Source organism: Nelusetta ayraudi, unplaced genomic scaffold (genome assembly GCF_046127955.1).
Source record: "Nelusetta ayraudi isolate G7.1 ecotype Tasmania unplaced genomic scaffold, CSIRO-AGI_Nayr_v1 ptg000181l, whole genome shotgun sequence".
Classification (NCBI taxonomy): domain Eukaryota; kingdom Metazoa; phylum Chordata; class Actinopteri; order Tetraodontiformes; family Monacanthidae; genus Nelusetta; species Nelusetta ayraudi.
Genome location: NW_027466230.1, coordinates 265,457 through 289,566, shown reverse-complemented (window position 1 = coordinate 289,566; position 24,110 = coordinate 265,457). Strand labels below are relative to the sequence as shown.

At 41.5% G+C, this 24,110-nt stretch overlaps 5 protein-coding genes across 6 annotated transcripts; 3 read left to right on the top strand and 2 right to left on the bottom strand.

Moving 5' to 3' along the window:
* The first annotated feature begins 587 nt into the window (after positions 1 to 587).
* On the top strand, positions 588 to 6,854 carry LOC142881048 (kinesin-like protein KIF2A). 2 transcript variants are annotated; one of them, XM_076015083.1, is made up of 21 exons: positions 588 to 784; positions 876 to 976; positions 1,101 to 1,195; positions 1,927 to 2,049; positions 2,384 to 2,438; positions 2,612 to 2,719; positions 3,183 to 3,283; positions 3,361 to 3,456; positions 3,553 to 3,607; positions 3,705 to 3,867; positions 3,992 to 4,082; positions 4,172 to 4,235; positions 4,328 to 4,419; positions 4,514 to 4,656; positions 4,902 to 5,106; positions 5,193 to 5,303; positions 5,680 to 5,747; positions 5,916 to 6,018; positions 6,169 to 6,270; positions 6,378 to 6,513; positions 6,636 to 6,854. In XM_076015083.1, the coding sequence occupies exons 2-21, from the start codon at positions 916 to 918 to the stop codon at positions 6,707 to 6,709; spliced, it is 2,046 nt and encodes a 681-aa protein (XP_075871198.1). In that variant the 5' UTR covers positions 588 to 784; positions 876 to 915; the 3' UTR covers positions 6,710 to 6,854. The 2 variants fall into 2 exon arrangements, with proteins under 2 accessions (XP_075871198.1, XP_075871197.1); XM_076015082.1 differs by having other exon boundaries at positions 871 to 976.
* A 601-nt stretch (positions 6,855 to 7,455) lies between these two features.
* Positions 7,456 to 11,122, bottom strand: dimt1l (DIM1 dimethyladenosine transferase 1-like (S. cerevisiae)). The gene is made up of 12 exons (XM_076015097.1): positions 10,922 to 11,122; positions 10,537 to 10,610; positions 10,357 to 10,443; positions 10,185 to 10,246; positions 10,014 to 10,107; positions 9,869 to 9,918; positions 9,645 to 9,768; positions 9,457 to 9,549; positions 9,293 to 9,357; positions 8,326 to 8,389; positions 8,007 to 8,113; positions 7,456 to 7,911 (listed from the first exon to the last, which is right to left on the bottom strand). The coding sequence occupies exons 1-12, from the start codon at positions 10,977 to 10,979 to the stop codon at positions 7,869 to 7,871; spliced, it is 921 nt and encodes a 306-aa protein (XP_075871212.1). The 5' UTR covers positions 10,980 to 11,122; the 3' UTR covers positions 7,456 to 7,868.
* Positions 11,123 to 11,215: 93 nt separating this feature from the next.
* cenph (centromere protein H) lies at positions 11,216 to 14,134 on the bottom strand. Its single transcript, XM_076015098.1, has 10 exons — positions 13,850 to 14,134; positions 12,903 to 13,043; positions 12,742 to 12,797; positions 12,611 to 12,656; positions 12,444 to 12,512; positions 12,288 to 12,344; positions 12,124 to 12,187; positions 11,730 to 11,781; positions 11,474 to 11,631; positions 11,216 to 11,388 (listed from the first exon to the last, which is right to left on the bottom strand). The coding sequence occupies exons 2-10, from the start codon at positions 13,022 to 13,024 to the stop codon at positions 11,296 to 11,298; spliced, it is 717 nt and encodes a 238-aa protein (XP_075871213.1). The 5' UTR covers positions 13,025 to 13,043; positions 13,850 to 14,134; the 3' UTR covers positions 11,216 to 11,295.
* A 380-nt stretch (positions 14,135 to 14,514) lies between these two features.
* LOC142881049 (betaine--homocysteine S-methyltransferase 1-like) lies at positions 14,515 to 17,188 on the top strand. The gene is made up of 8 exons (XM_076015085.1): positions 14,515 to 14,617; positions 15,149 to 15,281; positions 15,375 to 15,487; positions 15,577 to 15,768; positions 15,874 to 16,021; positions 16,399 to 16,581; positions 16,688 to 16,916; positions 17,025 to 17,188. The coding sequence occupies exons 1-8, from the start codon at positions 14,597 to 14,599 to the stop codon at positions 17,122 to 17,124; spliced, it is 1,119 nt and encodes a 372-aa protein (XP_075871200.1). The 5' UTR covers positions 14,515 to 14,596; the 3' UTR covers positions 17,125 to 17,188.
* Positions 17,189 to 18,345: 1,157 nt separating this feature from the next.
* Positions 18,346 to 23,451, top strand: LOC142881074 (betaine--homocysteine S-methyltransferase 1-like). Its single transcript, XM_076015124.1, has 8 exons — positions 18,346 to 18,501; positions 19,276 to 19,408; positions 20,496 to 20,608; positions 20,718 to 20,909; positions 21,550 to 21,697; positions 21,944 to 22,126; positions 22,484 to 22,712; positions 22,859 to 23,451. The coding sequence occupies exons 1-8, from the start codon at positions 18,481 to 18,483 to the stop codon at positions 22,941 to 22,943; spliced, it is 1,104 nt and encodes a 367-aa protein (XP_075871239.1). The 5' UTR covers positions 18,346 to 18,480; the 3' UTR covers positions 22,944 to 23,451.
* The last annotated feature ends 659 nt before the right edge of the window (positions 23,452 to 24,110 follow it).

The following is a 24,110-nucleotide window of genomic DNA, read 5'->3' as shown; positions in this document are numbered from 1 at the left end:
AGCACACCTGTGAGGCCAACTGGGAACTGGAAATTGACCGCAGGTGTGTGTTTGAGTGTGAACGCTTGTATGTTTGTCTTTCTATGTGGGCCTGCACTGAACTGCCAACTCATCCAGGGTGTGACCTTCTCAACCCTGAGTTCAGGCGGAAGTGAGGAGAGAAATTAATGGAGGGATGTTCCAGAGGGGAACTCTGTCACTGACACAAACCGTGAGTCACGTCATTCAACACTGTCGACCACTTTGGTGTTTGTAAGGTACAAAAATAAAACCTACAGCCTACTTTAGCCTGTATCTCCTGCTCATGAAAACTTCTCTGCAGTCCTCAGATTCTTCAAATCTTTCCTTTTTAACGCCTCCTGCCCTTCAACTCTTCTCTTCTTCCTCCCATCAAACCGGATGCCCTTATTAGTATCAAAAACAGCCTAGTTAGATACTGTTTATATGTACGTCTCAGGGCCAGGAGAAGGTCCCGCCTTTTCTTGAGCCAACATAGAATGTTTAAGGATAAAATAACAAATGGGCTTTTATTGTAGATCAAAGTCTAGGGCAAAGTGTTATATGCTTGTCTATGAGCGTGCCTTTAAATGGTAGAATTAATAACTTGCAGGTGATCTGGGAGCGAGGGTGGCGGTAATGCAACAATCTGAACGCCAGCAGCTGTTTAACTTCAGGACAACAAAAGGACTTCAACTTCAGATGTACATAAACAACTAACCTGCTGCTCTTACTGACAAATCTGCCGCTGTCGGTGAAAATTCCATCAGACCACGACCTTCTTCAGGTAGAGCTCAGCTGAGTCACTTGTGGCTGGTTTTTGTTTTTTCCAAAGCTAAAAGTTACTGACCCCGTATGTCACCCTATGTAAAGGACAGCTGTTTTCAACCGAGGGGGCCGTCCGGCTTTCCGTAGTGAATGGCGTCAGGGTTCGGAAAGATTGTCGTAGGTGCTTACGTGGAGATCAAGCGCAGCGATGGTGAATTTAACCCTCCTGTGTGTCTGCAGAACATCTCATCCAGAACAATTAGACCACTGAATCGAGCTGCACAGCTTCAGCAACGTGCTCCACCTGTCTGTGCGTGCGCGTGTGTGTGTTACAGGACATACACACCAGGCCATGGTGACCTCACTGAATGATAACAAAGACTGTGTGACAATGGAGTGGATAGGAAATGGAGACTTCAAAGGAAAAGAGGTGAAGCAGCCGTTATTGCACGTCAGCATGTTGTGTTTCATTTTCCATGGCTCAAAGAAATCCCTCCAGTCTGTGTTTGTATGACACACTGCCCGCCTGTGTACACTCACACCTAAACCGCGGGGCCCACTAACCTTTGACCTTTAACTCAGTGTTTCTCAACTGGTGGAGTCTCAGGAACCACATTTCATTTCCTTTTATAATGTCCCAAGTTTATTCCACAGCACTAAAATTTGTTTTACAGAAATAAAAACTCTCACCCTATCATCCTGTCCTTTCTATCATGGCAAGTAAATAAATGAATGAAATTATTGAATTTAATTGTGTCCTGCAAAATAAGTTCAACTAGTCAACATTTTCCTATATATCTATTTTTAATTAAAACAAAAAAAAAACAAAAATGCCCACAAAGCTGTGTCTAAATCTAAACATTAGGCGGCGGCCCACCAGTTGAGAAATGCTGCTTTAAGTAATATTACAAGTACTTCATTGCAAAAAATGCATCGGTCTTGTATGTGTCTGCAGTTATATATAAAAAAAAAAAACACGTATTCACAGATCAGAAAACATGATCTGTTACAAGCCGGTTGCTGGGATCTTTTGGGGTTTGGCATCTTTCGAGGAATTTTGGTGATGTAAACACTACATAAAAGTGTGCAGAGAGCAAGCTGATGTCAATTTATGATCCAAAGAACAAAGTGAAGCTGAACGTGTAGCTGTTCTCTGAACAGGTTGAATTGGACAGTACGTTTGCACTAAACCCAGAAGCGCCCCCGGATGAAGAAGCTGACCCCTGTCCCGACTCTCCACCTCCACCTACACCCACGTGTGCCAAGATCAACAAAACCACTAAGGTGAGTGTCACTTTGCCTCCCTGGCAGGAAACAGCTGCTAAAGATCCGACACCCAACCTTCTCGGAAACCGACAAATTTCATCTGCTGAACACGCCTGTGCATGGGTGCATGGTGTAGAAACGGAAGTGCTAGAAAAAGAAGAAAAGTCTTATTTGGTCTTTCCCAATGTGATTCTGAGAAATGCTAGAAGGTAGAAATTAGGTGAAAGAAGGTTGCTGTTTTTTTTTTTTTTGTTGAGCAGATCATTTATTTCCGGAAAAAAAATCATTTTTTTCAATTGTATCATAGAACATCATTTTGAAATGGTATTTTTGAACCTGCCCTTTATTGCAGAACCGCCGGACGATGGCACCATCTAAGAGTGACACTCCATCCAAAGATAATAAAGGTGTGTGAATGAGGAGAACTCAGTCAAAATAATCCAAAAACATGTCATTCAATTTCTTGGTCCTTGCAGATAACGTACCGCCATGACAATTACATAACAGCACGCAATGAGCGACATATCACCGACATGCCAGTGAGGTGACACTAATCTTAGCCCCCCGGTGTTTGCTGCAGGTCCAACCCGGGGCAAACCCCCCCAGCCTCGCCTACCAGAACCTGCCCCGCCGCCTCCATCCCAGCAGAACACGCAGCCTGCTCAACCTCCAGCACAGCAGCAACAACGTAACGTGATTGAGATGTTGTCGTAGATGTGATAAAATACATGTCCAAATTGTTTTTGCTGCCAAGTGACAGTTTTTATAGAGCATAGAATAGTTGGAAAGGGTTTTTATCAACCTGATACTCCTGCTAAACCAGGAGACATTTGTGAATCCCTCTTCGACTGTCTGTTAACCGGCCCCGTTGATGTTCTCATGGTGCACATTCTGACAGACTAATGTCAAGTACTGTAACTCAACGGTCCTCACAACATTTCTTAAGTTCAGCTCAGTTGTGTACATCCCATGAAACAGAAATAACGTCACACAAAATTTGTCACAGGCTTTAACCCGAAACTGAAAAGATTGAAGCTCATCGCTTAATATGTAGAACCCACAGTACAACGCAGCATTAGAAAGGGCAATGACAAATAAGGTAACCCCAAATCATCAATTGTTTGATCTTGCAATCAATGGCTTTATGGCAGCAAGGAAGAAGTCAAATTGCGTGAAGGAGGTGGAGAAGCTGCAGGAGAAGAGGGAGAGGCGTCGGCTCCAGCAGCAGGAGCTGAGGGAGAAGAGAGCTCAGGTACGTCCGCTTTGTGAAGCCGTCCTCCGGCTGTGATCCCAGCTGATGTCCCTGCCCGTCCTCCCCCGCCGTCTCAGGAAGTAGACACCACCGTCCCCAACTACGAGATCGTGCAGATGATCCGAGATTTCCGAGCCAGTCTCGACTACCGACCCCTCACCACGGCCGATGAGGTGAGTTCAGGAGAGCAGGCCTCGCATTGCTTCCCATAGTAAGACCGTGGGGCCTTTAACCAGTGATGTGACAACATTCTGTGCCGCTGTGCCCAGATTGAGGAGCACAGAATATGCGTTTGCGTGCGGAAACGTCCCCTCAACAAAAAAGGTATTTCACCGCCAACATGTATTCAAACCACCGCCCCCCCGTGATACTAATCTGACCGACAGACTAACGGGGCCTGGTGATTGCTGATGTCTTCCAGAGTTGTCCATGAAGGACTTGGACGTGATCACCATCCCCAGCAAAGACGTGGTGATGGTTCACGAGCCGAAACAGAAAGTCGACCTCACCCGTTACCTGGAGAACCAGACCTTCCGCTTCGACTACGCTTTCGACGACAACGTAACGAATGAGAAGGTTTACAGGTGTGCAGCAAACGGGCCGGTCACCTTTGCCGCCCGCTTGTTCAGCAGCTGACGTCGCTAAAGAGGCGCCGAGCCAAGGCGATTTCTTTTTGCAAGTAACGTTGAGATGTTGTTGACCTCCCAGGTTCACAGCCAGACCTCTGGTGGAGACCATCTTTGACAGAGGCATGGCCACCTGCTTCGCGTACGGCCAGACAGGCAGCGGGAAAACACACGTGAGTTACAAATTCAGCTCTTCCTTGTAAATGTAAGCGCTCTGTTTCGTCGACCTGCTGTCCCATCAATGCAACTCCATGTATTTCAGACTATGGGTGGAGATTTCTCTGGAAAGAACCAAGATTTCTCAAAAGGAATTTACTCACTAGCTGGTGAGTCCAAAGACGTTGTTCTAATTGTTGTACTTTCAAAGCATTCATTTCCGCACAAAAACCAAACAAAAAGCAATACTTTGTTATCGCAGCTCGGGATGTATTTCTCATGTTGAAGAAACCAGACTACAGGAAGTTAGATCTAGAAGTGTACGCCACCTTCTTTGAAATATACAGCGGAAAGGCAAGTGGCAGTTTGTTTCTTTTTGTTGCTTTTTTCAAAAGTAACGACATTGAAAAAAAACAAACGTCTAATCAATGAATTTTCGCGTTGGCAGGTGTTTGACCTGCTGAATCGTAAAGCCAAGCTGCGGGTTCTGGAGGACGGGGAAAAGCAGGTGCAGGTGGTTGGGCTTCAAGAGAAGGAAGTCAATTGCACAGAAGACGTCCTGAGACTCATAGAAGTTGGCAACAGCTACAGGTAGAAGTCGTTGTAATGTTGTTATTTTGATTTTGTGGTGCATTCTTAAGACCAGATTGTTTTTTTGTCTACCAAACTTTTTTGGTTCTTCATTAAATGAGGCAGTTTGCAATGCCATTAGATTTTCTGGTAACCGTATACGCACCAAATTCATTAGATATTCAGAGAAATCTGCTCCAAAATAGTACAAAATAGTTCCCCCCCTCCCTTGACCTTGGATTCTCTTTCTTCTCTTGTTTTGCCAGAACATCAGGGCAGACTACCGCCAACCCCCACTCCTCCCGCAGCCACGCCATCTTCCAGATCATCCTCCGGACCAACGGGGAAATGCACGGCAAGTTCTCCCTCGTCGACCTCGCCGGGAACGAGAGAGGGGCTGACACTTCCAGCGCTGACCGGCAGACCCGTCTGGAGGGGGCCGAGATCAACAAGAGCCTTCTCGCCCTGAAGGTCGGTGGGCTGCATGGCGGTAGCACAGACACATACCACTGCCATTATGTCCACACAGAGTGTGCGATGTTTGTTCTGTTTTTCAGGAGTGCATCAGGGCTCTCGGTCGCAACAAGCCCCATCATCCATTCAGAGCCAGTAAACTCACCCAGGTCTTGAGAGACTCCTTCATTGGGGAGAATTCTCGCACCTGCATGGTCAGTTTTCCTCTTGACACATCCATCAACTAAAACACGTTGAAGGTATAAAGATGCCGCATTAATCTTTGATAAAGCCCTGCAGGTCTCTTTCTATCTTTCTATCCATCCATCCATCCATCCTCTCTCCCCCCCTGCAGGGTCATCCATACTACTGCACCCCATTAAGTGCTTAGAGACAGCCTGAGGACATGGCTATATACTGGCCATTATTTTTGTCGTTCAGAAGAACTTCCATGAAAATACTATAATCCACTTTTTTCTATGAAAATAAAATATTACACAGATGCCTGGATCCTCAGTCATTGGCTCCAATGCCTTTGCTAATTGGTATATTGTGAGTGTGTGTGTGTAATGGTGTTTATTTTCTGCACAGATTGCAACAATCTCTCCCGGCATGACGTCCTGTGAGAACACCCTCAACACACTACGTTATGCCAACAGGTGGGAAGGGGTTTTTATTTTCTGTCTGTCTGTAGAAATGGTGGATTTGGCGTCTTTGTGTGAACTTGAGCAGTTTGCTTTACCAAAGTTGATCCATTTAAATTTCTCTTCTTTCATCTGATAGTTGTGACTAACCAGCGTGGGATTTTGTTTCTCTCCTCTGTTCAGGGTGAAGGAGTTGACCGTGGACCCCAACCCAGCGGTGGAGGGGGGTCGACCCGTCATCCCCACTAGAGAGAGGGATGACCTCAAGCTGCTCTGTGAGCAAATTGTAAGCACTTTGTTTACCTGTCAATGGAGAACTTTGTGGCTCAAGAAGAAAAGCCTATTTTGACAGAGTGCACTTGTTTTTTGATGACCAATTAACATGTCAACTCAACTCTTCTTTTCCCGACTGACCGGCCACACATCTAAATTCTAGGAGGAGGAGGTGTCTCCCCAGCTGTTTACCTTTCATGAAGTAGTCTCTCACTTAGTGGAGATGGAGGAGCAGGTCATGGAAGACCACAGAGCTGTTTTCCAGGTCTGAACGTTGGACACAAAAAAAAATCACTTTCTCAGTTCACCTCACTTGGAGAAGATTTATACGTCTCATTGTATCCAGTAAGCGTCACTTTCCTCTGTGCGCAGGAGTCCATCCGATGGCTGGAGGATGAAAAGGTGCTGCTGGAGATGACGGAAGAGGTGGACTACGATGTGGATTCATATGCAACTAAACTGGAACAGATCCTCGGCCAGAAGATTGAGAGTCTCTCTGTGCTCAGAGGTAAACGCACGTCACAAGAACACAAAGATTCACCATCTTACGCAAACACGACACATTAAAGGGGTTGATGCCCCCCCACCCGGTTTCTAAAGGCCTTTCCCATTTTGCCCCTCCCCAAACAGATAAAGTCAAGTCTTTTCGCTCTGCACTCCAGGAAGAGGAGCAAGCCAGCATGCAAATTAATCCAAAGTGGTGATGTGCTCTTTAGGAGCTCAAGAGGTTTAAGTGGCACCCACAGAAACCAAGTCTGGATGGTTGGCACAACTCAAGTCTTCACAATGCCGACATCATTCACCTCTAGGAAGCGGCACACTTTTTGTTTGTCAACACTTGAATTCTGTCTGCAACAATTAAAAGGTCTAAAATATTTATTTCACCGTGTTGTTCCATTTTGTTCAAAGCAATGGCAGGGCCATGGCATCTTGGGAAGAACTGAAGCAGCGTCCAACATAGTCGAGTGGAGGTTAAACTCAGATTAAGGATGAAATGTCATTCTGCAGCTTGTTCAAGTCCAGTCTGCAGTAAAAACAGATTCAGACACTACATTTTAATGCAATCTAAGGTCTGAAGTATGTAAATAGCTCTATCATTAAATAAATATAATATGAAAGTGAAAAAACATAAAACAATCACAAGTAATTTTTTAATTCCGGTACTAACGGAACAGAACTAATGGAATGGCTTTTAAGACCCCTGCATTAAGAACCCCTCCATTTCATCTCATTAAAATCAAGGGGGGAAAAATACATAAATTGATGTTTAATTGATTTGAGAAAATTTGTAATCTGAGTGACGTCTGCTTCCTTGGTTCATCACATCAACTCATTTAAATGAACAATGACACAAATATAATAATCTTATTATTTTTTAAACAATGTATATACACTTTTATAGAAAGTTATATTTCTTAACTTAATACCAAAAGACTGACAGAATGTAAAATCTCATCACAAGTTGGCATTTTATTTTCCTGGAAAACATTTTCACAACTCAGATTTGCTTCAAACCCACATTTATTTTTACATAAGTGTGTTAATCAATCAGGATCTTAACTGATGTGCTCCAGTAACAAGGTCACAGGCAGGGTTCAAACATTGTGTCAGATTTCAATCATTCCAACTGTGTCTGTACTCACAATGGGAAAATAGCAAAACTCAATATGAGTTCCTTATAAAGTATGGTAGTATATAAAATATTCATTGTACGTGTGACAATTAAATATTCCATTATTTTAAAAACGAGGAAATAAATAAACCACTCGGTTTGACTCAACTGGAGGCCAATTCTTCCCTCTTGACGTGGAGCCACTCATCACTGAAATCAGCTCTGCAGGTTGTTTGTCTGTCTGCCGCCTTTTAAGAAAAGTGGATCCCTGCAGAGTTGAATGCATGCAGCAGCCTGCGAAGGAGTGGAAAAAAAAAACAAAACAACATCAGTCATTCAACTAGATATTTAGGATTTAAAAAAAAAATGGACAAGAAGCATCAACTTACACCATGAAGTCGTCTATGTCCATGGTTCTGGCTCTCTTCTCGCAGAAATCAGCCTCCTCCAAAACACTCTGAATCTTCTTGCTGATACTGAAGTCTGATGGCACTTCCTGAAATGACAGAGGGCATGATTTTTGATGGTGCCTGGCTGTCGAGGTAGCCTCTGGTTTTACAGCCACATCACTGTGGTCAGGCTTGCACAACTGGCCAGTGAAATGAATAGACTCGCCCGATGGCGATTATTACTCAGTCATTCCCTGATGACTCACTGCTGATCTGGCCGTTACTGTAAGTGCATGTGCACAAGGAAGCTGTGACTCACCACATTGTGTACAGAGCAGTGAATCCTGTAGTTCTTCTCTAGCAGCTGTTCCACTGCAGACGACCTGCAGATTTATAATGAAACCCAGGCAGAATTATCAAATGTGGTTTAGCGTGAGCGTGTTCTGTGAATTGCTCATGTTAAATCAACCCGTTATCTTGGTGTGTTGATGATGGAAAAAATATCTTGAAAACCTCATATTTCACAAATCACATCTAAAATTGCAACAAAAAAAACAAACAAAAAAACTTGGAATTATTGGGAAAATCCAGCATCTCTTGAATACAAAAGTCTCCCTGAATCTTTATTGCTTCCATGATTTATCTCTTTATGAGTTACTGCAACATTGCTTGGGCTAATACTCATCAAACTAAATTGCAACCAATTCTAAGGTCGCAGAAAAAGCAGTGAGAATCTTTGCTCTTTCTTCTCTGGGGTCCCATACTTCATCCTGGTTTCACAAATTTGCTATCCTTGATATCCATCAGCTTAACCACCTCCAAAATGTTCAACTTTTCAATCCGTAAAGCATATCAGCCTCGGCCCCCACAATCAAGAACTGATTCATACCAATTCAAGATGTCGTATTGAGGTTCTAAGATATGGAATTCACTTCCTTCTTATGTTCTTACACTCTCTCAATCTGTATTTAAAAAGTCTGTGAAATGCATGCTGTGTAACCAAGAAACTTAACATTTAATTTTTGCACCTTGTTGTGTCTTGATCCCTGATCTGTGTTCAACTGTTTTTTTATTATCCTAGAGGTTATGAATTTGTTGCGTGTGTTTTGGATAATGGTTTGCATCTTCATTTTGTTTTATCTTGGTTTCGGGAGATCCTCCTGACAAGACCATCAAGGTTTTTTTTGGGGGGGGACTACTTTGCATAATTTTTTTTTGTTTTGTTTTTCTTATTTTTTTATTAAATGAAAGAAAGAAAGAAAGAAGAAAGAAAGGAGGACACTTACTTGAAAGCGGCACTGAGGGTTTTGTTCTTCCTCACAAAGGCTATCCTGACCAAGCCGTCCCACTCCTTTTAGGGGAACAGAAACAGAAATTGCATCAATAAATATCATCAGGTCAGCTGCATTTCAACAAACAGTAGTAATTATAGTTATTATTCAAACCTCACCTGGAAGTTGACTGGAGGTGGAGGATTTTTCGGTTCTATTCTCACAACACTTGACTCGACTTTCGGAGGAGGGCGGAAATTATTTTTTCCAACCTGTTTCAGGTGAAGACGTGGAAAAACTTGACTGTAGCCAGACAGGAATCACAACTTTACAGTCAAGTACGAAATAGCAAACACTGTTCCCGGACCTTCATGAGGTGGTCGACTCGAGCCAGCAGCTGTGTGTTAATAGAAAGTCTGCAGTACAGTTTGTCTCCAGGAGCAGCAACCAGTCGCATGGCGAACTCCCTCTGGAACATCAACACGGCGCATCTGAAAAACAAGGCGGCGCAGCAAGCAGAGATGAATGCTGAGCGGGTGAGCGGGGGTGCACGTGGCACAGGTCGTAACAACAGGCCTCTGTCTCTCTCACCTGAAGAAGGGCCGATGCAGCAGAAGCTTGAAGACAAACGGTGAGGAAATCTGTCAAAAAAAAGATTTTGTTGAAAGAATAATTGAGAAAGACGTGTGGAATGAGGCGACACTGGTGTGTGTTGTGTGCCGTAAGGCATCTTTACCTGGTATGGTAAATTAGCCACACAGATGTCAAAGAAGGGCAGATCCGTCTTTAGGACGTCGCCAACTAAAACCTGAAGTTTGGTCTGCAGAGGTCTGAAGAAATGCAAAACATGATGAGATACTTTTTTCCCGTGGCAAATAACAAAATGGGGGCTGCGGACTCCACTCACGTGCACTGGACTCTTTTCTGAAGTTCAGCCACTAATCTGCAGTCCAACTCGCAGGCCACCACCTGAAACAATTAAGACTGAACGATTAAAAATAATAATAATAATAATGATGAAAATACAAGTATGTCCACAAATTAAGGCTTAGAAACCAGAAGCCAGCTTGTCACTTCACCTTCTTGGCTTTTTCCAGCAGTTTCACTGTCATGTTACCGGTACCGGGACCAACCTCCAGAACCACATCTGTTGGTCTCAAGGCAGACTGAGCAACATGTCCAAAACGAGAACAATTAGTACAACTTAAAACAAACAAAAAAAAAGTTGCTTCCTCTCAGGTTTCACCAGAACAACATACCTTATCAATGATCGCATTGACGACCAACGGATTCTTGAGGATGTGTTGCCCAATCCCCGTGTTAAACATAATCCCTGCGACAGAGTAATGTGTTGTTAGCTGTGAAGGACTGAAAGTCCTTTTACATGACATCACAGGTCAGTGCGACTAGCAGTCATCAGAGCAACTCAATTTGTCACTTGTTTTTACAACGTTTTAATTATGATTTCAGTTGTAACCGAATAGGACAGTGGGTTCTGTGATGATGTTCCCAAGTATTTTACTTTTATATGACAGGCCTGAAAGCTGCTGCCTGTTTAAAGATCCCCTCATAGTTCTACACGCCAACGTCTCAGTTGAGCTAGGGGTTAGCTCTCAGGCTAACTCCGTCTTCAGTCAAAGGTACCTTGTTTTGCGACTTCCTGATGCTGTCTGCTCTTCTTCTCCGCCTTAACCTTCGGCATTTTCACGCTGCTTTATTTCGCCTCAAAACCGAACACCAAAAATTACTAACAACTGCTAAAAAAATCCTTCAGCAAGCTTGGTAAACACGTGTAGCATCCACCGTTTCTTCGCCGACAAATATGCAGGCTCGAAACGTTTCCTACATCCCTCTCTCGCCCTCTAGTGGCAACTGACTGCATTACACTCTCCTTCACCAACCACAAACAACCACTTGTGTGAGCGCAGGCACTTTTTTTTTTTTTTTATTTAACCGACACACACACACACACGCACAAAAAAAATATATAAATATAGAACAAAAAAGAAAATCTACATCTAGTCAGATATGGGTAACTCTTCCAAAGTCATGGCGATATCTCGAAGTTTGGGATCATCCATCCAGTTGATTTTGCAGGCCAAGATCATACCCTGAGAAGTGACACTTTTATAAGTACAGCATTTTTTTAAAAAAAAACTTTTTTTCTTTTCTTTAAACAATTCCAGCATGACTTACCCTGAGGACATTCTGTATCATGACAGCAATCTTCTTGCGTTTCTCCAAGTTTGACAGGCCTTTCTCCAATACAGCCTTGTACTTCTCTGTGTCAGGGTGCTCTTTCTTCATCAAGTCGTCAATGTCTTTCATTTTCTCATGCATAAGCCGCTTCATTTCTAGACCCACCAATAGCACAAAAATTCCAAAAATTAAAGTATGAAAAACTGAACAGTAACACTTTTACATATTTTTGTGAAGAAAAAAAAATGCATACCAAGCCTCTTTTTCTGCTTTTCTGTAATTTCATCACTTAAAACTCTTGATTCCTGTGGAGGGAACAATACATTTTTTTATTTTTTTTTTTGAAAAGTTGCTCATTTGATAATTCCATTCACACACATTGAGTTAAAGCTGAACCGTGCATGAAAACACAGAACAAGTCATTTTAATAGTAAGATAAAGACTAAAGCCAATACTGAGGCCATATACCTACAACACCTCTCACACCCATCTTAATAATATAATCTGTTATCAGAAGTAATAGCACTACTGAAGACCTTAAAAAATATTGCTCTCTTTCATTTGACATCAAAGAGTTTTAATCTTATATGGTTTCCCTGATAAGACTATCAGTGCAGAAAAAAAGCATTCCGATAACCGTTACTGACTTGCTGAAGTTGTTTGATCTGCGAACAAAGACTCAGGCAGCGACCACTCACAGCCTTCAGGGCACTGGAGATAAAAAATAAAAAATAAAACAAAAAAATAGTATATGAAATTATTGTAAAATGTGAAAAATGACAGTGGCCATAGCAGTTTTATTAGGCCTTACTCTGCTTTTGGATCATTCTGTTGTAGTTTTTCTCCAATAGCATGCCAAATCTGCATTCTGTAAGACATGAGTTAAATCATAAAGTGCCAAAGACAAGGATTACAACTTACTGTTGAAAATAAAGAAAATAAATAAAGTTGAAGGGCTTAAACTCACCTGTGTAGCGTTACTGTACTGTTAAAATAAAGTGTCTTGACTCTCTCCACCTCACTGACGTAGTCTGGCCTGAAACAGGTATTAAAGGTTGTTTACAGGATTCCTTAGAAATTAGAACTATTCATTGTTTCCATTTGAGACATAAGTCAGTGGACCACTTTACTCACAAGTCTCTCTCAGCTTCAGATCCACTGTAAGAGCTCTTGTTTTTCTCTATAAAAATAAATGTGACATTAAAATATGTTTGTGTACAGTGTTGTATATTAATATGTGTACCTTAAGTGAAGCAGTTTTATACCAGTATTAAGCTCCACTGCCATCTCAAAGCACTGGTTGGACATCTGCTGATTAATTCTGAAAAGGAAGCCATTTCAACAATTATAACGGCTAAATATTTGCATCTTAAAAACAAAAAACAAAAACAAACATAAAATGTTATTGCAGGAGTTGTAGAGGAACCTCAGCATATCTGAAGCTGTGGTGTCCTTCTGTCCACTGGAGCTGTCATGGTCAGGGCCATCATTCAGTACCACAGCATCCACTCCCTGGTTTAAGTTCTCTACATCTTCAGATGGATCCATTATAAATCACTGTGGGTGCCTAAGGAGGAATACAGGGAGGATTTTTATTACATAACTTGGCTTTGTGCATTGGAAAAATATCTGCAAGAAAGAAGAACTCTCATTGTACAAACTTTCCTGATGTATCGTCCCAAGACATTATTTGGGAAAAATTATGCAGGATATTTGTGATTTTGTGGATTTGAACAAATTACCAAACTGATATATATATACATATATATTTATATATGTATGTATATATATGTATATATATATATGTATATATATATATATATATATATATATATATATATATACATATGTATATATATGTATATGTATATATATGTATATATATATATATATATATATATATATATATATATATATATATATATATATATATATATACATATATATATATATATATATATACACACACACACACATATATAAAGTAATTCAATTTTAATTTAGAATATACATTTAAAGGCTTTCTGATGCTAAATAAATCATCTAGGTTGTCAACGAAAAGTACACAGAAACAAGTATTACTTGTCAAAGAAATTGTTATAAAGTTGACAAGCATGCCAACCGGAAAGTAAAACGTGCACATCAAACTAATACAACAAACACAACTTCACCATACAATATACTGACAGTTCTTCGTATTTACGTATACAGTATTGTATGTGCGCAGAAAGCTACGGCAAAACTGGAGACGCAGACGTGGTGGCTCCGCTCTCCTTTCAAACTATCAACACAAAAGTCCGAGTCGACAACCTGGAAATGGAAGCGTCCTAATTTAGACATAGGAGAAGAATATGGATTCACTTGTAAACATACCTGGTGTAACTATTGAGTAAAAACCAGCTGGGGGTGGCGGGGTTCAGTCTTTCAAAAGCATAAAATAAATATCCTCTCCCTTCTGCGGACGGCTGGTTGTTAGCGCTAGCTGGTCAACAAATGTCAATTCGAGCGCTGGCTTTATTTTACTCTAACTCTATACCGGTGGTCACACACACACACACACAAAAAAGCCTCGATATAAAAATATAGAGTAAGAATGCGCTAAGCGCCGATTTTGTTTTAGTTTTTGAACACCAGGAAGCTTTCAAAAGCCCGGGGGGAAATGGCGTCATGCCTCAGTTCAATTTCCCGACTCCGAAAAAGTTGTGCAGCTCCACCTGCAGGCTCATAGTGAGAAGCAACGTTGGTCTTCACAAGCCCGAGCTTTTATCCACACTTTGTTGATTAAACGAGAGAGAACTGTAGATTGGGTCGTTAAAAAGGCAGACATAACGGTTTTGTCGTTCTTACGAAATAGGTCAGCGTGTTAATATACCATGTTGTATGACATTTGTACTGCATAGTAATCAAATCAAAGTCGGTACGTGGCTATTAAAGTTAATCGGTTCATCTTTTTTTCTTCTTTTTTCTTTTTTTTTTAAACTGTAAATTATTAACTATCGGGTTTGATCTCGCGTTCATTTATGGGATTATCGTTTGACCTGAGCTCACTGCCGGCCGTACCACTCGAGGTACCGCTCTACCGCCGGCTCTCAGGACACATTGTAGATAAGCTGGTGTGGGATGGGGAATGAAAAGAAACGGGTGAGTCGATCACATTGCCTGCATGGTCATTATTATGATTTACGATCAAACTGAAGTGTGGTAAATTAACTTTTGACACACTTGTCAAATCCACGTAGCGTTTGTGCGGAAATTATGTAAGCACAGAAATGTTATATAAACTATTTTTTTTTTTTTTTTTTTTTTTTTTTTAAGTTTTAATGACTTTGCATGCTAAAGTTGTAAGTTAACATAGCAAAAACATATTTTTTGGTCAAATTCAATTCTTTCTAAACACTTCATGTTGTCATAAATGAAGTTAAATTTATAGATGTGTTTTAACATTGGTGATGTCTTGAATCATATTACAGTTTAAAACCATCAAGGCGCTATACTTGTCATTTAAGTGCATATAAGTGTTTGTAAGAAGGCACTAAACATAGAATCTTATGAGGGGTAAAGGTTTCAGGTAGTTGTAAGTATTTTCCTCAACATAGTAGTATGCACTGGTCATCCACTTGAACCACTTGTCCAAGGCACTGCATGTCACTGTATGTCACCCGCTTGACTCAGGGAATTTTGGAGCGCCTGAACGCTGGCGAGGTGGTGGTAGGCGACGGGGGTTATGTGTTGCAGCTGGAGAGGCGTGGTTATGTGAAGGCAGGAAACTGGACTCCGGAAGCTGCTGTCGAACATCCTGAAACAGGTACAACTTTGCCCTTTTATCCATGATGCTGAGTCATTCTTACAAAGTGCAATTTTATCTGCTCTTTAATCTTTTGTGTGTGTCTCTTCTCAGTGCGGCAGCTGCACAGGGAGTTTCTGAGAGCAGGAGCCGATGTCCTTCAGACATTTACCTTCTACTGTAGCGATGATAAGCTGGAGATCAGCAGCAGTGTCAAAGACATCACCGTCAGTGGGGGTTTTGCTACTTGCACAAGTTGCTTTACGTACCAGATGAAAAGTATCCTGACGTGGTCTCATTTTGCTGTGCAATTCAGGGGGCCCAGATCAACGAGGCAGCTTGTGACCTGGCCATGGAGGTGGCCAACACGGGCAATGCTTTGGTTGCTGGGTGCATGTCAAAGACTCCCTGCTATATGAACAGTCGCAACGAGACGGAGGTCAAGGCCATCTTTAAGAAACAGATGGATGATTTCCTCAAGAAGGACATTGATTTCTTCATTGTGGAGGTAATGCTGTGCTATAAAGGCAACGGATGATATTGTCAATATTTGGCAAGCCTCTTTTCCCTGGAGCCGAACGTCTACAGAACAATGCACTGTTATCACTTGCAGTTCGTTGATCACGTGGAAGAGGCTGTGTGGGCCGTGGAGGTGCTGAAATCCAGCGGAAAAGCAGTGGGAGCAACTATGTGCATCTCCCCTCATGGAGACATGGAGGGAGTCCCACCTGGAGAGTGCGCTGTCAGACTGGTCAAAGCCGGTACCTTTTTCATTCTAATTTTTAGAGTAGAATTGCCTATTATAGCCTCACATTTTTGAGATCAACGGTCAAATCTCATTCCTGTCCTTAAAACAGAGCGTGCATGAGCATGAGGTCTGCCGTACACTATGCAACACGCTGTTAGTTCCGACAATAACTTTTGTTTGACGCATTTCACCATTTGAAGTCTGGAGTAAACTCTCACCTTTAGTACATGGTTATAAGGCATGGACTATGGTCGATTTTATATATGGTTATATTGAGAGAGGCTGGCTTTGACCAGAGCTAAAGATTATCTCTGCAAGATAAGGCACAGTGGCCACAGTGAAAAAAAATCCACTTTGAGGACTGTTTGTAAACTTGTGTATGTTCTACAGGAGCTGACATGGTTGGAATAAATTGCCACTTGGACCCTTTTTGCTCTATTCGCACGGTGAAATTAATGAAAGAGGGCATGGAGAAAGCTGGTCTCAAAGCCCACCTCATGATCCAGCCACTGGGCTGCCAAACACCCGAGTGCAACCTCAGTGGATACACCAGTCTACCTGAGTATCCCTTTGGTAAGCATCTGCTGAGACAGTCTGTTTTGATTTAACCCTGATTGAAAAAAGAAAAAAAAACTCATTAAGATTGTGAATATTTTAACAATATTGTATTGCTTCTCAGCTCTTGAAACTAGAGCGATGACTCGCTGGGACATACATAAATATGCCAGAGAGGCTTACAATGCTGGGATACGCTACATTGGCGGTTGCTGTGGATTTGAGGCCTACCATATCCGAGCCATAGCAGAGGAGCTGGCTGCAGAGAGAGGCTTCCTCCCACCAGCATCAGAGAAGCATGGGATCTGGGGAGCTGCACTGGAGATGCACACCAAACCCTGGGTCAGGGCCAGGTGAGACCCAGAAGAAACACTCATTCTGATTTATTATTATTACTTATTTAATAATTTATTTTTGCAGAAAAAAACGTGACCAACTTTACCAATGAAACTTTGTCTTAGGGCTCAAAGAGAGTACTGGGAGAACCTTCTGCCTGCCTCGGGACGTCCCAAATGTCCATCCATGTCCGTCCCAGGCGATGAAAAGGTCTGGGCAGACTGAGAGGAATGTTTCTTTGTCTGATTAAATGATTCATTTATTTCCTACAATTAAATAAAAATGCAAAGATTATGACAGCAAAATGGTAGAGTGTTGTTTCAATGAAGTTCTTTGCGGGACAGGCTCAATGTTTTTTCCGCTGGTTGCTGAAAAGTAAATATTGCCCTTGACTACTGTAATAAACAGGTGCGTGTCAGGAAATTAAAATGTTGCTGGAAAAAAGATATACCGCTTCACTCTTCATTTAGACCTTGATTACATAATTCAATTCAAATAGTCCATTTGAAAAGAAGACTGCACACCACAAGTGAGACACTAGTAATCCATTCCCTGGACATGTCTGTGTGCAGTGGCTCTTCATGCACTACATCCAGTTTGCGCTCATTGATTGTAAGGCTGTCCACATTATTCCAAACTTTTCCTATCCAACCAACTCTCTATGTACATGATGCACGATAGCACTCTGCGAGCCGCCGGTCCTTCCACAGGTGACTCTGTGTGTTTTACCATTTGTGGGGGCTGTTTGTGAGCAGAGTTGTATTATTACCGTGTTACCTTCTGTGAGTACGCCCTTTGGGTGTCGTGTACAAAGTATCGCAAGTTGTTATCATTTCAGCTCAGCCAGACTGCAGCATTGAAGGTCTGCTGTTGGCTAAGCCCCAGACCAACTACTAGCCTGCTGCCCTTCAAGGCCTGCATGCAAAATAGTCCCTTCTTATCTATGCAGCACCTGCATTTTCAACTCAGTGCTCTCCAACACAGGCACCTTGTCTGTGCTGTATCCCGATCAACAGAACCACAACACAAGACTCTGCCTTCTCTCATTCATTATTTCCTTAAGCAGTGTAAGTGAGTGAATAACTTGTCAACATTTAACCATAGACATAATTATCAGGTGTGGGTCAGGATCCAGGTTCTGGAAAGTAAATCACATTTTGACATTTAAATTACAACTTAAAAAAAAAAGAAAAAAAAAGACGAATAGATACGTTCCAGGGATTTGATCCGCAATTAGCATGTTTGCCTTTTGTTTGCTGTTGTCCTTTGGGAGAGAAGGGCTACTAAACAAAGCAGTGACGCTGCTGCGAGATGTTTACTCACTCACTCAAGTCATGCACATCTCAACTCTTCATTTACTCGTTCTGTCTATATATGTGAGGCGGTTAATTCGCTTCCAAAGTCAGACGCGCTGTTTGGGTTGACTCCCAGGACGAGCTGACACCCCATTGGTTGGTCAGCAGCGTGGCCGCGCCCCTCGAACGCGCAATCTGCATATGATTTATTTTTAAGACCGCCGTGAGGCGTCTCAACGTGAACTTGTTGACGCGATTCTTCTGCACGACTGTGGCGACATTGTTAATGACCATGGAGAAGAGAAGGGTGAGTGTGAAGGCACTTCAAAGTAAAATGTAAAAGTAACGATTTACAGACTTGAAAGTCACGCGCATTTCATGCGTTTGAAATCTTGTGCAATTTTCTTTTCTTTCTTTCTTTCTTTCTTTTTTTCTTTATAAAAAGAGATTGCAATGTTCCTGGTTTAGGGTGTAGTGCGTCACATATGCACTACATGCCACTCACAGTGTAGTGCAGGCAATTTGGGTTTTTAAAAATAAAAGTACAATAAAGGATCGAAGATGAAATTAAAAATGAATCGTGTATTTGCAAGACAAATGGGCTAAATGTGCATAGGAGAAAGTTATTTTAGAAAAATGTCCTAAAACGGACACAAACCACTAAGTTTTAGTACTTGCTGTGACCGATCCAAAATGTACATTTTAAAGGATTTAAGCATGCTGTATGAAAGAATAACCTAACGACCAACAACATAGTTTTGTGGTATCAGTTTCGGACTCACATGCTCCCTGTGTACCCTGTGGCATACTACTTTAAGGTTACATTTTTGAAATGAATTCATTTTGTGTCAATGGCTACACACAGATACTTCATAGGAATATGTGTGACGTGCTGAAACAAAAGCCCCCTCCTCCTTATTCTGTGCCTCAGGGGAAAAATTACTGACACGGTTTTCTCCTTCACACTGCAAAAACACGTTCATCCTGATATGTCAGTTTGTGCCATTTCTGTGTATCACTCTGGGAATGTGTGCAACACACTGTGTAGAAGGCATGACAAGACATGTGTTTGAATCTTCAGGGTATCCTGGAGAGACTTAATGCTGGGGAAGTGGTCGTTGGAGATGGAGGATACGTCATGCAGCTTGAACGGCGTGGTTATGTTAAGGCCGGCCACTGGACACCTGAAGCAGCAGTTGAACACCCTGAAGCAGGTATAAAGATTTTTGGAATATTCAGCTTTAAAGGGCAAGGTCTTTTTTTTTTTTACTTCCATGAAAACGACCACACAAATCTGTCCACCATGGTAGGATTTGCATTGGTGTGGAAACGCAGCTGAATCACAGATATGTCAAAAGTCACACATCCATCCTTCCAAGTTCCAGTCAAAAAGGTTTTTAGCCATCTTTTGTATTGGGTGATCAGTCAGCTTCTGCTTTGAATTTCAAGAAGAATTGAGAATGGCTCCAGAGACTTGTCTCAGCAAGCAAAATGTTGATGTAGGATGACATTAATCTAAACATAACACGTGTACGACATGTTTTGTGAGTTACCTATAAACATGTTATTGAACAATAATGTTTCAGGATTAGAGAATTTCTCAATGACATTCTCTTGTTGATACCATGAACACTGGTACTGTGGGCTGAGAGCTAACAGGCAGTTGTCAAAGTAAGTTTTGACCCAGACGAATGGTGTGGCAAAACAAATTCACTGAACTTTGTTCATCCGTGAAGAGCGTGATCTGTGAACAGCATCATTTGGTTTACACTTCCGACAAAAACAACAGTATATGACGGTGTACATTCCATACAGTATGTTATGGAGCAACCGGACTGTTGTAACAGGTCTTGATAATGGGCTGTGAAAAAAAGTACATGATACAGGCGACAAAAAGTAGATAACACATGTGACAATACTAAAAAATGCTTAATCATTTATCATTTTTAGTATTAGCTCAGTTGGAATGGAATGGTGCTAAAGGGAACCTGTAAATAAATACATCCGACTACTGAGTTTGATGTGTATCCTCAAGGTGATAATGTTAACAGATCTTTAGAAAGTACCATAAAAGAAGAAACTATGGTCTAACTATTTAATGATGCATTCTTATTCTTGAAATCTGGATGATGTATGAACCCACCGAGCTCTCCCTACTCTTTCCCTCTGATTGTGACCTTACGACGGGTTGTTTAAGGGCAAAGAGAGACAAAGCTAACCCCTAACTGATTTTATAGACATCACCGTCATAAACCCTGCCTCCATTGCCTTCTGTGTGCTCACAGTTGCTCTATTGTACAGTGCGGCAGCTGCACAGGGAGTTTCTGAGGGCCGGCGCCAATGTGATGCAGACATTCACCTTCTACTGCAGTGAGGATAAGCTGGAGCTGAGTGGCAACGTCACCAACATCACTGTCAGTACAGACCCTCAACAGCCAACTTCAAAAGATTTGTTTGTGCTACTTTGTTTACAATAAGTCTGGTGTGATTTTTAATTTTAATCTGCTCTCTTCTGTGATCCAGGGGACCCAGATCAACGATGCTGCTTGTAACATGGCCAGGGAGGTCGCCAGTGAGGGCGATGCATTGGTTGCTGGAGGTGTGTCTCAGACTCCCTGTTACCTGCAGACTCACAGCGAGGTAGAGGTCAAGCCCATCTTTAAGAAACAGATGGATGATTTCCTGAAGAAGGACATTGATTTCTTCATTGCAGAGGTATAACGAACCAGATCACTTGAATGCCTGACTAATATGTTACTTTTTTTTTTTTTGTAAAATATATTTTATATTATTATTAGAGCATATTAGAATTTCTCTAATATGCTCTAATTTCCTTCTCTTCATTTTAATTTGTTGGTATAGTATGTTCACAACTCAGAGGCTTTTGCTCGATTTCAGATTTAGTGAAGTTGTCAATTTTTACCCAGAAGTGAACATTTTCTTCACTCCATCAAAGTTCAATTCGTTTTCAGAATATGAGATTATTTTGGCACACGAATCATATGGAATCATATATGATATTTCAAATCACTGATGGTGATACAGGGCATTTGCAACAAGTACATAACACTTGGGCTCAGACACAGTTACCCCTGTTACGTTTTATTTTTTTTATTTTTTTTTTTTTTAACAAATTACTCATTATAATGTGTGTTTTCTCAGGATATGGCAATGATTGATTTACAACTACACATCCAAAAGCTTGTGTTTGATTTGCTATTTGCATTAGGCATGTCTTTGCCTAATGTTTGATGGTCATTCAACGAAACAAATTCTTTTTTTTTTTTTCCAAAACGCTCATAGTTCATGTTAATTATACTGATTTCTTGAATCAACTACTTCCATGTCTATGCAGTTCTTTGAGCATGTGGAAGAGGCTGCGTGGGCTGTGGAGGTGTTGAAGGCCAGTGGTAAACCAGTGGGGGCGACACTGTGCGTCTCCCCTCATGGAGATAGAGCCGGCATACCACCTGGGGAGTGCGCTGTCAGGCTTGTCAAAGCTGGTACGCTGAGGTGGTGCTGAAATGTTTCTAGTAGTAGAAGTACCAGCACTCAAGCACTGCCATAGAAGGCAACCTATTGCTAACTTTCTTCCTGACAAGGAACAAATTCAAGCTCCAACTTGTTTTTTTTCAATTTGCTCTATGGTTGTTTGTCTTTCTGCAAATGACTTTGTCTATTTTAATGTAAGGTAATGTAATGTATCATGCAAAATCTGGCAAGTGTCACATGTCCTTTCTTCTATGCAGGTGCTGATATTGTTGGAATAAATTGCCACTTGGATCCGCTGACCTGTGTCCGTACTGTGAAGTTAATGAAAGAGGGCTTGGAGAAAGCAGGCCTCAAAGCCCATCTCATGATCCAACCACTGGGCTTTCACACACCTGAGTGCAACATTGGTGGATATCTCAGCCTACCTGAGTTCCCATTCGGTCAGTGTTGTGTTTCTTTGTCTGCATTTTCCTGCAGCTCCTTCCTTCCTGCATATATCCCCCCTTTTACCTGGATTAATGACTCTTATTTTACGGACCAGCAGGTGGGCCATTATATTGAAACACTGAAGTAAATAAAATGTCGTGGTCACCTTTTACCTGAAATATTTGTTGTAATGGTCAGTGTGTTGGTTATGCAATTCTTCACTTACCACCCGGCATACAGTAAGGCGAACCTTGCTTTATTAAGTCAATAGCTGGAACTGTAGATAAGCCGGACACATGAGTTGAGCACTGTTATTTATTTTGGATCATTGTTACACATTGGCTGGACCTAATATTATTGTTATTTCCCAGCTCTTGAAACTAGAGCGATGACCCGCTGGGACATACAGAAATATGCCAGAGAGGCTTACAATGCTGGGATACGCTACATTGGCGGTTGCTGTGGATTCGAGCCCTACCATATCCGAGCCATAGCAGAGGAGCTGGCTGCCGAGAGAGGCTTCCTCCCACCAGCATCAGAGAAGCATGGGCTCTGGGGATCTGCTCTGGAGATGCACACCAAACCCTGGGTCAGGGCCAGGTGAGACCCAGAAGAGACACTCATTCTGATTTGCTCAGAAGTTACAATTTGAAAAAAATGACAATTGAAAAAAATGTCATTTGATTTTCATTTCTTCTGCAAAACTGTCAATTCACCACCGAACTAACTGCCAAACTTGGTGTTAGGGCTCAAAGAGACTACTGGGAGAAGCTTCTGCCTGCATCTGGTCGTCCCAAATGTCCCTCAATGGCCACACCGATGGATGAATAAGAGGAAGGAGGACAACTAGAATCACTGATAGCGTAAAGTAGTTTGCAATTCACCTCAGTTGCATGTCTTTGGACTGTGGAAGGAAGCTGGGAATCAGACCCCTGACTCTCTTGCTGTGAGGCAGCAGTGCTAAGCAGTGTGAAGGCCATAAAAAATAAATAAAGTATGTTTGTATATTTAAAAAAAAATTCTTAGAAATTTTCTTCCCATTTAGACTATTAAAATGGAAGCAATCACTGCCCTTTTTGAAAGAGCAGAGTTTTTGCTTTGCTGTTAAAATGTTGGAATTTATTGCATTGGTAAAGTTTTGGTTCTCTGTGTGTTAATACTTATTACTTACTTTGCAGTTGTACTAATATGTATATCAGTGCGTGTTTAAATTTCAAACAAAGCAGGAAAAAAAGCAACTGTAGAATAAGTGTTTTAAAGGTCTTGTACAATGTAACACCAGCAGGCCTGACTGTGTCAAATAATAATAATGCTAATAATGAGACCAATAAACAATCTTCATTTGACTCTGATCATGTTGATCTAACGCGATAACCTATCATACATACCTGCTTTTATGACAACCTTGAAATCAACAGCTTTGTAGGAATAACAAGGCATAACCATGGCCATGCGTTGAACCTTGTTTGTGCAGCGGGGAGTAAAGTTTCCACAGTGTAAGTGATAAAAATGAGTGTTTCTGACCACAAATAACCCTCTCCCACCCCCCACCCCCTTAAAAGACAAATATTAACACTTTTTACTACTTACTACTTTTTTTTATCTGATTTGTATGAGTGCCACTATGCTAATTCACAGCAAGTTCTGGTAAAATCTCAAGTGTCCTCGTGTCGCTGCCAATAATTGAATCAGTTTTTGTTTTTTTTTATGATTCTAAACGTTTCATTTATTTTGGACATATTTGTTTAGCCTTATCACTTTTTCACTGTTTATGTGAACATGGTCTTGTTTTGCCTCATCCTGTGTTTGTCTGTCACTTATTTAACTCAGTTGAGGTAAAGGTCAGGTTATGGCTGGAGAAAGATAACACACTCCCTTTCAGAAATATTCTACTACTATTTAGTCTGCTGTAGTCCACTCCGATACTACACTTAATATTTAACTGACCCAAGATATTATGTCACAGAACCTCAACTTGACCTCGACATTTTTTCAGAC